The sequence below is a fragment of the Neolamprologus multifasciatus genome, chromosome 18 (genome assembly GCF_963576455.1).
Source record: "Neolamprologus multifasciatus chromosome 18, fNeoMul1.2, whole genome shotgun sequence".
NCBI lineage: Eukaryota > Metazoa > Chordata > Actinopteri > Cichliformes > Cichlidae > Neolamprologus > Neolamprologus multifasciatus.
In genome coordinates this window covers 8061801-8074984 of record NC_140456.1, presented here as the reverse complement: position 1 = coordinate 8074984, position 13184 = coordinate 8061801, and the positions used below count along the sequence as shown (strand labels likewise).

General features: G+C 40.9%; 1 protein-coding gene and 1 long non-coding RNA gene across 3 annotated transcripts in view; one reads left to right on the top strand and one right to left on the bottom strand.

Annotated features, from left to right (window-relative positions):
• Positions 1-5052: 5052 nt before the first annotated feature.
• Positions 5053-6409, bottom strand: LOC146497280 (uncharacterized). The gene is made up of 2 exons (XR_014870921.1): positions 5907-6409; positions 5053-5167 (listed from the first exon to the last, which is right to left on the bottom strand). It is a non-coding gene; the product is annotated as an uncharacterized LOC146497280 (long non-coding RNA).
• Positions 6410-8852: 2443 nt separating this feature from the next.
• Positions 8853-13184, top strand: part of LOC146497272 (contactin-associated protein-like 4) — a 158914-nt gene continuing 154582 nt past the window's right edge. Inside the window, exon 1 of one of the 2 annotated variants that reach the window (XM_085141741.1) lies at positions 8853-9245. In XM_085141741.1, the coding sequence (XP_084997867.1) occupies positions 9161-9245 (85 nt within the window). In that variant the 5' untranslated portion in view covers positions 8853-9160. The remainder of the gene's footprint in view (positions 9246-13184) is intronic. The other variant, XM_085141740.1, reaches the window with a different exon arrangement.

The window sequence follows — 13184 nt, the reverse complement described above, 5'->3', positions numbered from 1 at the left end:
GAGATCTCGCAAAACTAACTCGGGATCTCGCAAAAGTTTTGCGAGATCTCGCAAAACTAACTCGGGATCTCGCAAAAGTTTTGCGAGATCTCGCAAAACAAACTCGGGATCTCGCAAAAGTTTTGCGAGATCTCGCAAAAGCTTTAGCCCATTAGCTTGAAGCTAACGGGAGGTCAAGACCTCCCGTTAGCTTCGAGCTATCGGGAGGTCGAGACCTACTACAGCCGGGAGGAACACCGCTTTCCCGGCACATCGTGCCTCGACCTCCCGGTCGGCTTCGAGCCAGCGTCCGAAGAATGCGGCTAAAACGTTTGCGAGATCTCGCAAAAGTTTTGCGAGATCCCGAGTTTGTTTTGCGAGATCTCGCAAAAGTTTTGCGAGATCTCGCAAAAGTCCGTCTTAATTTTTTTTTCTCCCATGTCCCCTGCGGGGCTCCGTAGCATGGAAATAAAATACTCTGATAATTACAATAAAGAAAACCGAAGAGAGATATGAGTCACATAATAAAACCAGTAAGAATCTATAGACTAAACACAAAATTAATGAGGTGCTGAAGACAAATAAAACCTGTATATAATTTCATGAATATGTGTCAGATTTTAGATCCATCAAAGTGTTTGCTGTGATCACAACTTTACAAAAGAGAGGCAGTATCCTTGCCAGCATTAATGCCCGGGGTGCCTTTTAATTAACAGACAACTTGTCAAAAGTTAGTTTGTGGGATTTCTCACCCTCTAATGAGACCATCAGTTGTGCTGTGTTGAGCTACTGCTGGTATACATAAAAACAGTTCTATCTGCCTACGTTGGTAATTCATTGGGTAATTGTTTTCCCCGCTCAGCTAAGAAAAGCAAAGCAGCACTTAATCACCAAAAGACCCCAAGTTCAGTCACAAGAACCATGAAATGCTGTGATGAAATTCTGGAAAGGAAGACCAAAGGTGGCCATCGTCATGTGTCTGGGCCTTGGAGCCAGGCTTTCATCTTTTTGTTGGCTCATGTGGGTTTTTGGTTTTGCTCTCTGCATTTTTGTTTTTCTGTTTCAGGCTTGTGAGTCAGAGTTATTGTCTTGGTAATAGTTAGTTCTTTCTTGTTTAATTTTTTTAACTTTTCCACAAGTCTTTACCTTCAGTTGTGTTTCTCGGTGTTCGGTGTTTTTATAAAAGACTTGTCGTTTTGTATTTCTTCTTCCTGACTTGCGATTGTTTTATATTTTGTGAGAGCTCACCATTAAAAGCTGCTTTTTGAGTTTACTCAGGTCTCCCAAATCTTGCATCTGGGTGGACATCCTGCCTGCTAAACAGCTGTTTCATGACAGCCACTGCTGCAAAGGATTGATTCACTCCATTAGAAACTGCATCAGTCCAAGCAGCACATGCATCTCAAAATCAGCTGGATGGAGACTGAGTGACTCTTTTATCATCAAACAAGACTTAACCACCATGTACACCACAACATCTGAGACAATGACCCAAAACACACCTCAAGGATCTTAAAGGATTCTTGACAAAGGAGCGTGACAGAGTCCTGTATCAGCTCACTGACCTTAACCCAGCTGAGAAGGTTTTAGTACGATTTAAATGTAAAAGTAAAGAAAAAGCAACCAACAAGTGCAAAATTTGCAGTCTGTGTGAATGACAAATTCATGGGTGTGCTTCCTGCTTTGGTTTCATTTCCCTGCCAGCTCTGGCAGAATGGAAACTTTGCTGAGCTTTGTTCAGTGTCCCAATTTTAAAATTGAGGATTGATTATTCTAACAGTTTCCCATCACACTGTTATGAGCATTATTACACCAGACTATAAAATCCCCCAGGCCACAAAGGGTACGCTCAAACAATTTGATAATTCAAAAGTAAGGCAGTTTTCTTATTAGAGATATATTGAAGCAAAAGTTAACATTTAATTGACAGTGGCCTTTCATGCTCATACGAGCACTTCTCCACATGCCTGTCACGATGTGCTGTCATCACAATTTGGGTGGATTTCCTTCTGCTGCCAAAATCTCCAACCAGACAAGATGAGATGTTACAGTCTGATAAATGAGCTCCATCCAGGTTTAACTGACTAACTCCAGAGAGATCAAATTCTGCTATGGAGGATGGAGGGACATTAGTGTTCGTTGGTGGGTAACGTCTGGGTCACAATTAACTCCCCTGCTCTGCTTTCATCTGTACTGTATTCACTGGTGCCAAACCAAGTGGACAGAAAGAGTCTTATTTTCTTTCTTTAACCTGTAAATGAAAATCTGGTCACTTTTTACACACAATTCTTTGAAAGTTTTTCTAGTTGAAAAGAAGCAAATTGGTTTTCCCCTGTGTCCCATTGTAGGCTTTCACTGAGAACTGCCAAGTGATTCTGTCAAACCTGTCAGATAAGGCAAAAACTAATCTTCCTTTCACAAAGTTGAAACTACGCCCGTGTTGTGAAGTTGTTGTTTTTCTTTTCAGACTCTACAAAACCTAAGATTTGTCGGTCTTTTCCTCCCCATATTTTACTCTTTGAGGATTTTTTGATGTTCAGAGCTGGTTGAAAGAGAAAAAAAAGTGCATTCATTATCCCTTTACCTGCTTCTAAAATGTTATTTTAGATTTTCTGTCTCACCTTATCAATCTACTGTAACTTTCTTGCTGTGTGTCACTCTCAGTTCGACCTCTGCCACCAAAAGCCTGCTATTTTCTGTCTCTGCATTTTCTGCACGTCTCACATTGACATAGTTTGAAAACCTCTCACTGGTCTGATTTAAACATTAAGCAGCAGCTGTTTTCTCTGTGTGCGGTATGTCCACAGGCCAGCAAGGTGTCTGATGCTAATGTTGAGTGTTTGTATCTGATTCTCCCACTGTGTTTGCTCTCAACAGGTTTTTTATCATCTCATCCCCCTGCTGTCTATACTCTCAGTAGGTTTTCATTATCAGATCCCCCTGCTGCCTCTCTGCACGCCTTCCCCTCCCTTCTCTGTTTTCAGGGCTTTTTCTTGACCGTGCATTATCGACCGAACGCAACCGAAAGCTTCTCTCTCTAAATGTATGCACTCACTATTCTGCACTGCACCCGATCTGTTGAATGTAACATTATAACCTCATCCCCAGGCACTTCTGTGTTACACAAATTGGTCTCAAACGACTACTGTGCGTTGAATCACGGTTGCTTTAACGCACCCCTTACTCTTGACTTAAGTAAAGCCAAGAACAAATTTCGCTTCGAACTGTAGAGCAAATTTTAACCTAGTGTTTAGAAAATCTGGGCGCCATCAGAGCACTCCATGCATTTTGTGTGTGTGTATGTGTGTGTGTGTGTGTTTGTAAAACCTTATACAACAAAAAAGTAGCAGACCAAAGTAGATTTTGAATGTGCTTATCTGGGGACCTTTATAGCCTCCTCTTCTTTACATGCCAATCAGATGCTTTTGTCTCTCACGATGCAAGCTTTACTTCACATGAGCACAGCAAACTATTGCCACCTACAGCGACTGCCTGGCAACGTTGTTGTTCTGTCATTTGAATTAGCAGCAGCTCCCGGATACTTCAGATTATAATGGCATGCACAGCGCAAGCTGTTGATATACTTTATCTGAGACAATGTATGAGGAGGAGACATGGCTCAAAGAATCCTGAATAAAAATCCATGGGACAATCCTGAGTGGCTGTTGCCTCACCCCTGCCCCCCAAAAAGCCAATCAAGCGTCAAATGGGAAACATATTGGCTAATTTTCTTGCTACACCGATACATGCGCAAAGCAGATCGTTACAGCTGTTTGGTAGCTGGCACATTTCTACATCTTTAAACATGATTACTGTAGTAAAGCTGTAGGTAACTGTAGTGTTCATTAATTTTTATCAGCTTGCTGTATCCTTAAGCATAAGCATGGTATTTGATCACAGTTGTTGTTTTTGTGGGAGAAGCCGAGACACTTTTGTGTCGGCACTCTGGATTGAGCACTAAATGAAGGTGTGATGTTGTGAAACAGTGCAGTAGGAATATAACTGGTGGAGGGAAAAGACTCTTGGTGGCCAAAATACGCAAAGTTTTAAAGCAGCACACTTTATATTTCACGCGGCAGTGACCACTGAAATAAAAGCTGTCTCCCCATTCTACTAGATAGGAAGTTTCAAGATCATTGCCAAGTTGCAAAACTTGCTTCTGATATCACATTCACAGGTCTTGATAAAACCCATCAGACTAGCTGATGGGTTCGGAAATCCATCAGCCATCCTGATTTAATTGTAATTTAGCTCCTGGGGTCCAATATTTCAAGACTTCCAGTTTAGGAAATCACATCTCTGCCCTCGGAAGCTAAGTCATTACTGGGTGATGACCAGCAGTTGTTCAATGCAGATATCGTTCCTCTTTCCTTCAGTGACTGCTTACTTCATTCAGCCAGTCCTGCTGCAGTCTTGGTATTATAGCCAGGAAATAAAATGGACTAGAAATGAAAAAACAACAAAAAACACCCCTTCCCAACTTTAAATGTATTCCGTAGACTACAGTTGCCTAAATCCACAAAGACTTGGAAACATCAGAGCCATAAGCAGTAAATGAGCTGATCGCCTTTCTCAATCAGAGCAAGTCCACCGGAGTTCTCAAGATGAATCATTTTTTAAGGTCAGTCATTTATCAGCGTTGCCTTAAAGTTCCCCCATCTGCCAAATTCTACTTTACCCTTAACAGACAAGTAAGAGTTGTTTTTAACCCTTAATCATTCAAACCCCTGGTAGTAGCTTAAAATTTTGGGGCTGTAAATGATCTCCTGTAATGTTTCTCTTGCTGTGGTTTCTGTGGGTTGGCATGGTTGCAATGAGCCATGGCAGCCAGTCAGAAATTTATTTTAAAAACAACTCACTACTCGCTGTCTGAAAGTGTTCAGTTTAGTACAACGAGCTAGATTTTTGTGATACTACAATTTTTGTGGTTTTGCAGGTTTCCAGTGTTTACACAGTGTTTTAATGATAAAAACTGATGGACAAAGATGCACCTCTGGGATCACATAGTAGGAAAAGCAGTCAAGTGGCTAAACTGAGAACCCACACAAACAGAAAAACATTTCAGCTCAAAAGTGTAATTGCTTGTCATTGCAGTTCATTTTAATGTTTTTGTCTTTCTGAGATTTTTATTTCCTTTTTCTCCTCTTCTGCTTGATCCAGTAATACCCAATGTTCCTCAGAAACTTTTCTGAAAGAGAGAGAGAGACCGTAATGCATCACACACTGCAAGAATTTCACTTAAATAAGCATTAGAGGGGATAAAATTCTTTATATTATATTATATTATATATTTTCACTTAATCCAAGCTTCTACATTTCACTGTGAAATAAATGCATTTTAAACCCCTTACATTTAACAGACCTTAAATATTTCTGTTATTATTTAAAACCACTTGAAAATAAATACATGTAAAACTAAAGTGACAAGTCAATTAATTTATAAATCATTTGACAGACTTTAAATTGAACTGATCTAATCTAGGTCTCATCTATGAAAAATACAGGTGAACTTCACATTTAAAAATATTGTTCAAATTGAGCATTTTTCATTTTTACTACTTTAAACCATTTATTATCATATTTAAAAACATTAACTTAGGCTGTAGTTTCAGTGCAGGACTTTCACATGTGATGTGTAGTACTTTGACAGTCGTATCATGTAGGATCTGAAAACATTTTAGCACTAACAGAATGTTTTGTGCACAATATATTACAATTTCTTTTCACAGCTTCACTTCTTTTCATATATCTCTTCTGCTCTTTTCCTTTATCATTTTCAGACGACTAAATGATACTAATTTAGTTTAGTTATACTAATGATGATACTCATCAAAACTGCACAATAACCAACTGTGTTAACTCCCGTGGCTCTAAAGTGAGCTATTAAGTTGTCTAATAACATCACAGGTAATTGCTATCACACTCACTCTCCTGGTTGCTTGTTGTCTCTCCTATCATGTTGCATAGCTCAATTTCTTTGAGTCTGATGCAGAGCTCACAGATATCATCCGCCTCGCTCCATGACGCTACAGTAGGATCTTCTTCTGCCGCACTGAAAACATCCAGAGGCTGGTAATCAGGCACCGGCAAAATGTTTGATGTCTTCCAGGCTGCTGGAGCTTCGAGCTGCTGATCAGCACCATCACTCAAGTTGTTAGCAGAGCAGTCGTTTCTGGAACCGATGGGCAAAGAGTTTTCCTGGTTTGGCGCAGGGTCAAAAAAAGGCCAGGTTTTCTTGTTGTCTGTTTTGTCGTGGATAGAGGGGAAATACTTGACAGCTGCCATTTTGCTCAAAGAGTGCATTGTTTTTGTTTAAATTCAAATTGGGAGATATCCATATTAGCTATTCCAGAACAGGAGTTTCCACAACATGGTGCCCGATTGTTACCTGGTTTGATGAAAAGCCCAAACCCAACTGACAACCCAACAATCACTGACCATGTATCCAGAGTACCCTCTGTAGCACAATGTCATTTTTTTTTAAACACACAGGCTGATATTCTTCTTCAGTTTAAAATAAAGATGGACACTGTAGCTTCTGCATTTGAAAAGGGAAGCTCATATGTGCCTAAAACCTGCATTATTTCCAGTTGCCAGAAGGGGGCACGTCTTTAGGTTTAAAAACAAGTCAGATTTTATAGAGGTCTATGGGAAAGCAACCCTTTGCTCACTGAGCTATGGCCACAGAAGTGGTCTCAGTCACAAGTTACAAAGCTTATTTAAAATAACGTGAGGATCATGTTATAAATGATGGTTTCCATCTGACTTAAAAAGGAGAACAAAGCAGAGCATGCTTTAGTTTGGTGAACTTGTCTCACAAATACATTAAGTATGCTTATACCACAATTTTCCTTTTGCAGACTCACCTTCGCTGGGTGCCACCTGTTCTTCTAATGTATCTGCAGCATCTCAAAGGGATGAGCACCAATGTTCCAGCCAAGTACAGGGCACTTGTGGAATACATTTTCAAGACAGTAATGGGATGCTAATGCAAACACTTGTCATGTCTTGGTGACAATTGAAAAAGTCCACCCAACTTAAAACAACGAGATAATTAAAGATTGTGGAAAATATGCTTGTTTGATTACTTACAGAGCTGGGTGAGAAGATCGATGATGTTGTAGCAAATGTAAAGCACAGTCACTAGCTGATTAGGTTAGCTTGGGTCTTGGCAGTACTTCCTGGAGTTGTACACATGTTGCCCCTTATTTCTCCCCAAGAAATGTAAATAGGGGAGACCGGGGATAGTTGTAACGTGGGTCAGTTGTAACACTTCCAATTTCTCCAATCAGGGCTAAGTTTCAAATGATGTGATTCATCCTGTACATGTCCAATTCAGTTCTGCTATCACATGTGAAAAATCAGCATATTTTGTCAAACACAGACAATTTAACACGAAAAAAAGTAATTTGTATGCCAAAAAGTACGTTTTTCTACTTTATTTCAATTTCTAATAGCATTATCTGCTTTGCAGTTAAACTCATCAAACTTAAATTATGTCATTTGTATGTCTATGGGGATATATTCTGTGTAGGTCTTTAGTGATAATATTTTAGCCGTTGGCTGTAATGTTAGCTAGTTCATGGCTATAGGAGTCTGGGTCAGTTGTAACAGCAACAGTCTGGGTCAGTTGTAACAATAATGCAGATGTTACAACTTACCACACTATTACTTTAACTTATATTAAACAAGTTGGGGCAACGACATCAGCAGAGAGAGGTTCACTGGTCACCTTTGTATATGCGGTTAATGCCATTGGCAACACAATTCCTCCACTGTTTGTGTTCCCACACATACGTTATGCAGACCACTGTGTCAGAGATGGACCAGTAGGAAGTATTGGTAGTGGAAATAAATCAGGATGGGTGCAAGAAACAGATTTCCTCATCTTTCTGAAGCACTTTGCAAACCACACCAAGGTAAGCCATGATAAAAAGTAATGGAATTGCGATGCTGGTGCACAACTACATTTTTTCAGCTTCATTGTTATGTTCAAAAGTTGAGTTGTAGATTATAATGCCCACTGAGCCAATGAGGCCAAACTCAAGGAAGACCAACCAAAATTAATGAAATATTCAGTTGCAGAAAATTCCATAATTTGTCTTTTTTGGGGGGGTTGGCATATGTTCAAAAGCTAGATTTCTGCATTCTGTCACACACACATAGCTACATAAATGGCTCTAAGTGCATTCATGTGTTGAATAAACAAAGATTACATGTTAATGTTTTGTTAGTACCCTTATCTCATTGTGTTACATTTCACCCCAGGATATGTTACAACTAACCCAGACTATGGGGTTAATTGTAACATTTCACTCTTTGTGTTTGAGACCATACCATGCAATGGGTAATTGTGCTGCAGAGAAAATAGCTGCACTATTTAATAGCAGAGACATGTAAATACTTTGCATTACATTTTGAATCCACTACCTTAAAAGAGCTCTAATTTACAGACAGAAATGTCAAAAATGTTACAACTATCCTCGGTCTCCCCTACAGCTTTATATGAGATTTTACAGCTGAACGTTGTAATGACAGCCCTTTTTTTTATTAGCTATCACACATCGCCTTCATTCTTATGCACTTTTTGTATTGCTTGTTTATATTTATTTTTAAACTAATGGGACTCAGCAAAATTTAAAGGATCAATTCTTCTCACAATGTTTGTTCCTCAGCTGTGCGCACGTTTTAAGCCCACACGGGAATATAACTTGCTCCAAATGTACACAAATTTAGGCGCTTGCACAACTACTTTACTTTTTGTAAATAAAAAGCATTCGAGTTAGTGAGATTTAAAATGCACACACCATAAAAATGAAGTGTTGAGTAAGGCGTGGATTTGTGTGTGGTGCATTTCACGTGAAACGAGTCTGCCTGGCAGGATTTATTACCCCATTGGAACTGAAGGACCCAATCTTGCAAGGCGCAGGGCTTTTGAAACTGCGCTTATTAAACATCGATGGACTGAAGAAAAGCTTTCAGAGGAGAGGGAGGCGCATGGAAGCTGCCGCTGGGAACGCGTAGTAAGACCCTCGCTCTCGCCCTCTCTCTCTTTCTCACTCTCCCTCACTGCCTCCCTTCCTCCCCTTCAGTTCTGGTTTGAGGAGATCTCTCTTGGAGCTGGAGAGGAGAGTTCGTTCGTCTCTCTCCTCCAGCAGCCGCAGCCTCTCGCCGCTTCACCATGGATCTGGGAACTGAAAGAGTTGCTGGGATTATCGCTCAGGTCGCCCTGCTTCTCTCCTGCGCGTACGGGACGACCGGAGAAGGTGAGCCGGCTGTGCGTTTTTTTTTACTTTTCCCGCAGGTAGCGCAGCAAGTGCGGGGAGTCTGCTTAAAACACGACACCATTCATCTGATTAGAGCGATAGAAACACAGAGTCCCTGTTGACCGATATGTTTTTGTTACTTTTTAAATTAACATTCGAGCTTTATAAAGAGCTTTCTTCTTCTTCATCAGCTTTCAGCGCGTCTTCGTTGCCAATCAGAGGAAATTAAAGAACTAGATTGGTTTTAAAGATATTTTTATTAGAGCAACATTTAAGCCAAACGCTTGCCCTGCACAAGTCAACTTCTCTAGAAAACATTCCCCTTGCGATTAAGCCCCTTGTAATACATCTTTCCAAAGATTCCTGATTCTCAGGCTCACAGTGCCTCCTGAAAACCTTTGTATTTAGGATGCTGCAGCCCAGAAGGTTTCACAGAGCTCAGTGTTTGTCAGTAAAAGGTCTCAGCTGTGTGTTCAAACCTCTGTAGGCTGAAGCCTTTATGATAACCGCTGAATCAAGTTCATCCACTCCATACAGCAAGGTTATGTGTTTGCTTTCTGGTTAATTTTGTGCTTGGCAAAGCATGTTGAGCCTGCCCGGAGTACAAGAGTGTGTGTGTGTGTGTGTGTGTGTGTGTGTGTGTGTGTGTGTGTGTGTGTGAGTGTGAGAGAGAGAGAGAGAGAGAGAGAGATAGAGATAGAGGTTGAATGCAGCTTGTACAGTAGATGTGGGCTTGGGACTGAGAGGATGCTGGGTTGCGTCTGAGGTGATGAAATGTCACTTTTCATCACTGAATCATGTCTGAGTTGAGCATTAGTCAGCCTCCAGGTCTCTAGTTATGTGTCACTGTGGGAATGTGAAGCTGGGCGTTGCTGTTTTCTTCCTCTGCCCGAAAGAAGAGGCGAAGAGGAGAGAGATGGACAAAAGGAGCAGAGAGGGAGATGCCATACGCTTGTACATGTTGGAAACAGATGGCAAAATGACTCTCCCGCCCTCCTGTCTTGTTCTCTTTTCTCGCAGCTCAGTGATTTCTTTTCATTTCTTATTTCATAGCTTCGCTACCTTACACTCTTAAAGACGTGATTTGTGTAAAATATTGTTATCTTCACTTTCTTCTCCGTAGAAGAAAGTGCAAGTCCTCCACTTTTCTTTTTCGTGTTCCCTTTTCCTCTCGCGTCCAGATTTACAGTCGCTGACCCCCTGAATCCCACAGTCATTAGAAACTCTTGCTGTGCAGCCAAACATTGCTCACACTCGCAGAGCTTTATTTGAAATTCAAGTGGAGACTTCAAAGTTTCCAAAGACACCACATTTGTCAGGCTGAGTGTTGCGAGCATGTCCGGGTTAAAGCGATGCACTAGACAGCCTGAATATTTCCACTTGATAGAAGGGCGCAGTCATGAAAATACATGAAGTGTTGTGCTTATTAATGCATTTGGATGTTTGAGCTTCACTGTGCAGAATGATATATGGGCACTTTGACACCAGAAGGCTGGATTCACTTTTCATCCGCTGAAGGGGGGAGGGGCTCTCTCAGCTCACCTTATATCTCAGTTTAAATGGAACCTATTATGATTTTCATATTTTGCTGTCATTACTTTGCTGTTACAGTGGTAGATATTCATTTTTTTAAATAGAGTTTCAGATAATAAAGTCAGAGCACAGGTTCAGTCTTTTTCTATTCGTTACAATGTGTGCTGTTTTAGAGAGCCGATATCATATATATGGTCATCTCATACACGCAGCCACCTGCCTGCTCAAACCTTCTGTTTACAAGGAGCAGCTAGTCCTCATCTTCTCCCCGTTAAGTGAATTTTCTTTTCTTAAGGGAAGGAGAGAGGCTGGACTGTGACGGGCTGCACTGAGACCCCAGTATAGGATATATGAGTGAGCCACTTAGACAAGTGCAAAGTGAAATAATGAAACATCTCATCTTCTGAAATGGATATTTGCATATTTGTAGGTTTAGGATTTCTGAGACACAGTAATAGAAACAGTTTTGTGAAACTTATTTGTCTCTATATAATTTGAAACATCATTGAGTGGAAATACCAAATTAAACATAAAAGCAAAGAGAGAATCCTAATGTTTCACCCTTTGTAAACTGCCAGGAGCAAAGAGGCGCATAAAAAGTCTCTTTCAGTTTGTGTGTGATTTTGTTGTCTAACAGTAATGAGGTAAGGAAAGAGACACATTGCTACGTCTGCAGACAGATGATGGATAAATGGTGTTGTGGAAAGAGTGTAGACAAAGCCGTGTGTAAGCAGTTAGAGTCGATGGCTTTGTAGTTTCCATCCTTCCTCCTTGAATAAAACATCTAGAGCTTCACCAAAATATCAGGCTCTCTCTCTTTTTCCACCTGCTGTGTTTCCTCCTCGCTTTCCTGCTGCTTCTCACTCAGATGTGGTGCGAGCTCTCCATCCGTTCCTCCTTGTCCGACTTGTCTCTCTGCCTGTTGCGTTTTTCTTTTAGCCTTCCTTTTGTTTCCTGCCAGTGTCTCTCCACTCCCTTTGTCCTACTGAAGAGATGCGTCTCTATTTGTTTTCCTTTCGAGTGTCTTTCTCTTTGTCCTCCTCTACCCAAATCTCTTCTCTACACCCGGATCAAAGAGGATGTCTCACTGCGCCATCACTGTTCTTCCAATTCATGCCTCCGCATTTCTTCATCTTTCCCGCTCTGCATGTGTCCTCCCTGCTCACTGAGTCCTTCCACGTGAAGCTGAAAACAGTTTGTTAATTCTTTATGACCCAAAATCTTTTTTTTCTGAGAGACCTTGCTAGATAGATGTGTTTCTGCACATTTCCCAGCTCAGCTTGAAGGTGTGTGGAGCTGTATGTGGAGTCGCCTGCCATCGGTATTACAGGAATAACAGACAAGCCATTTGTGCCACCTTTGCACGTGCAAGAAAGCTAACAGGGAAATCCAGAAGATTTGCAGTCTAACACGTAATATGTGCAATTGTAATCCTGAGACAAAGATAGTAGAAGTGAAAAAGTCTATTTTGGTGCGCTGCGTATCTGTAAATGCTGTTGGCAATGCTTATCTGAGGGTTTATTAGCAACAGAGCGCTCGGCCTCCCAAAACAATCCCACATTTGAATAAGATGTCTCTATTTGTAGTTGTTGTTGGTTGAAACAACTCAAACACTTAATTTGTGATGTGGCTGCAAAACACCCCTTATAACGGAGCTCTGATTGTAAAAGCAAATCTTTCAAATGTTGCTTTTCTTTTCTCAAAACAAAACAACAACAAGGAACTATTTTATCAAAAAAAATCTGGCAAAACTTGTGATGGCAGCTTGATTTCTAGTCAGAATGAGACCACCACACATTTGCAGTTTACTTGTACGAGAAGCACAAGTGACGCATGAACAGTGGAAGGTGTCGACATGTTATTCAGCTCTGTTCTCGTTGCTTTAACACTTTTTGAGAAGCTTTTAGCTTTTGCACTTAAAATAACGTAACATATTGTCACCAAAAGAATGAACAAACAGCAATGCAGCTGCGTCTTGTCAGCTCCACATGTACGTATTTATGTGCGAGGAGGTGCACCCACAGTAAAAGCTGGGAAAGTAGAAATTAGCATCATTGTAAATGACAGCGTGCAGGAGCTATTACTGCATATTGCATACATGTTACAATCAGAATGTAAAGAATCACTGGCAGCAATGATAATTAACTGTTAAAGAAAAACATTATCCATCTCTGTCAGGAAGAGCACCCAGCGTAAAAAATCTGCCAGATGAAACATGCGGCGCTACCCTCTGTGACAAGGGAGCAGCCAACAGTAGCTTTTTAGTTTTTGTCAAAGCTGTGGTGATCACCACTGGAGACTCACAAAGAGCTGCATGAGGCTCAGAGCCACAGGTTCAAAACCCGTAGTTTGAACACTTCTCTTCATGTTTGCCCAAGAGTGAAATTTACTCCCTAGAACAGCTGC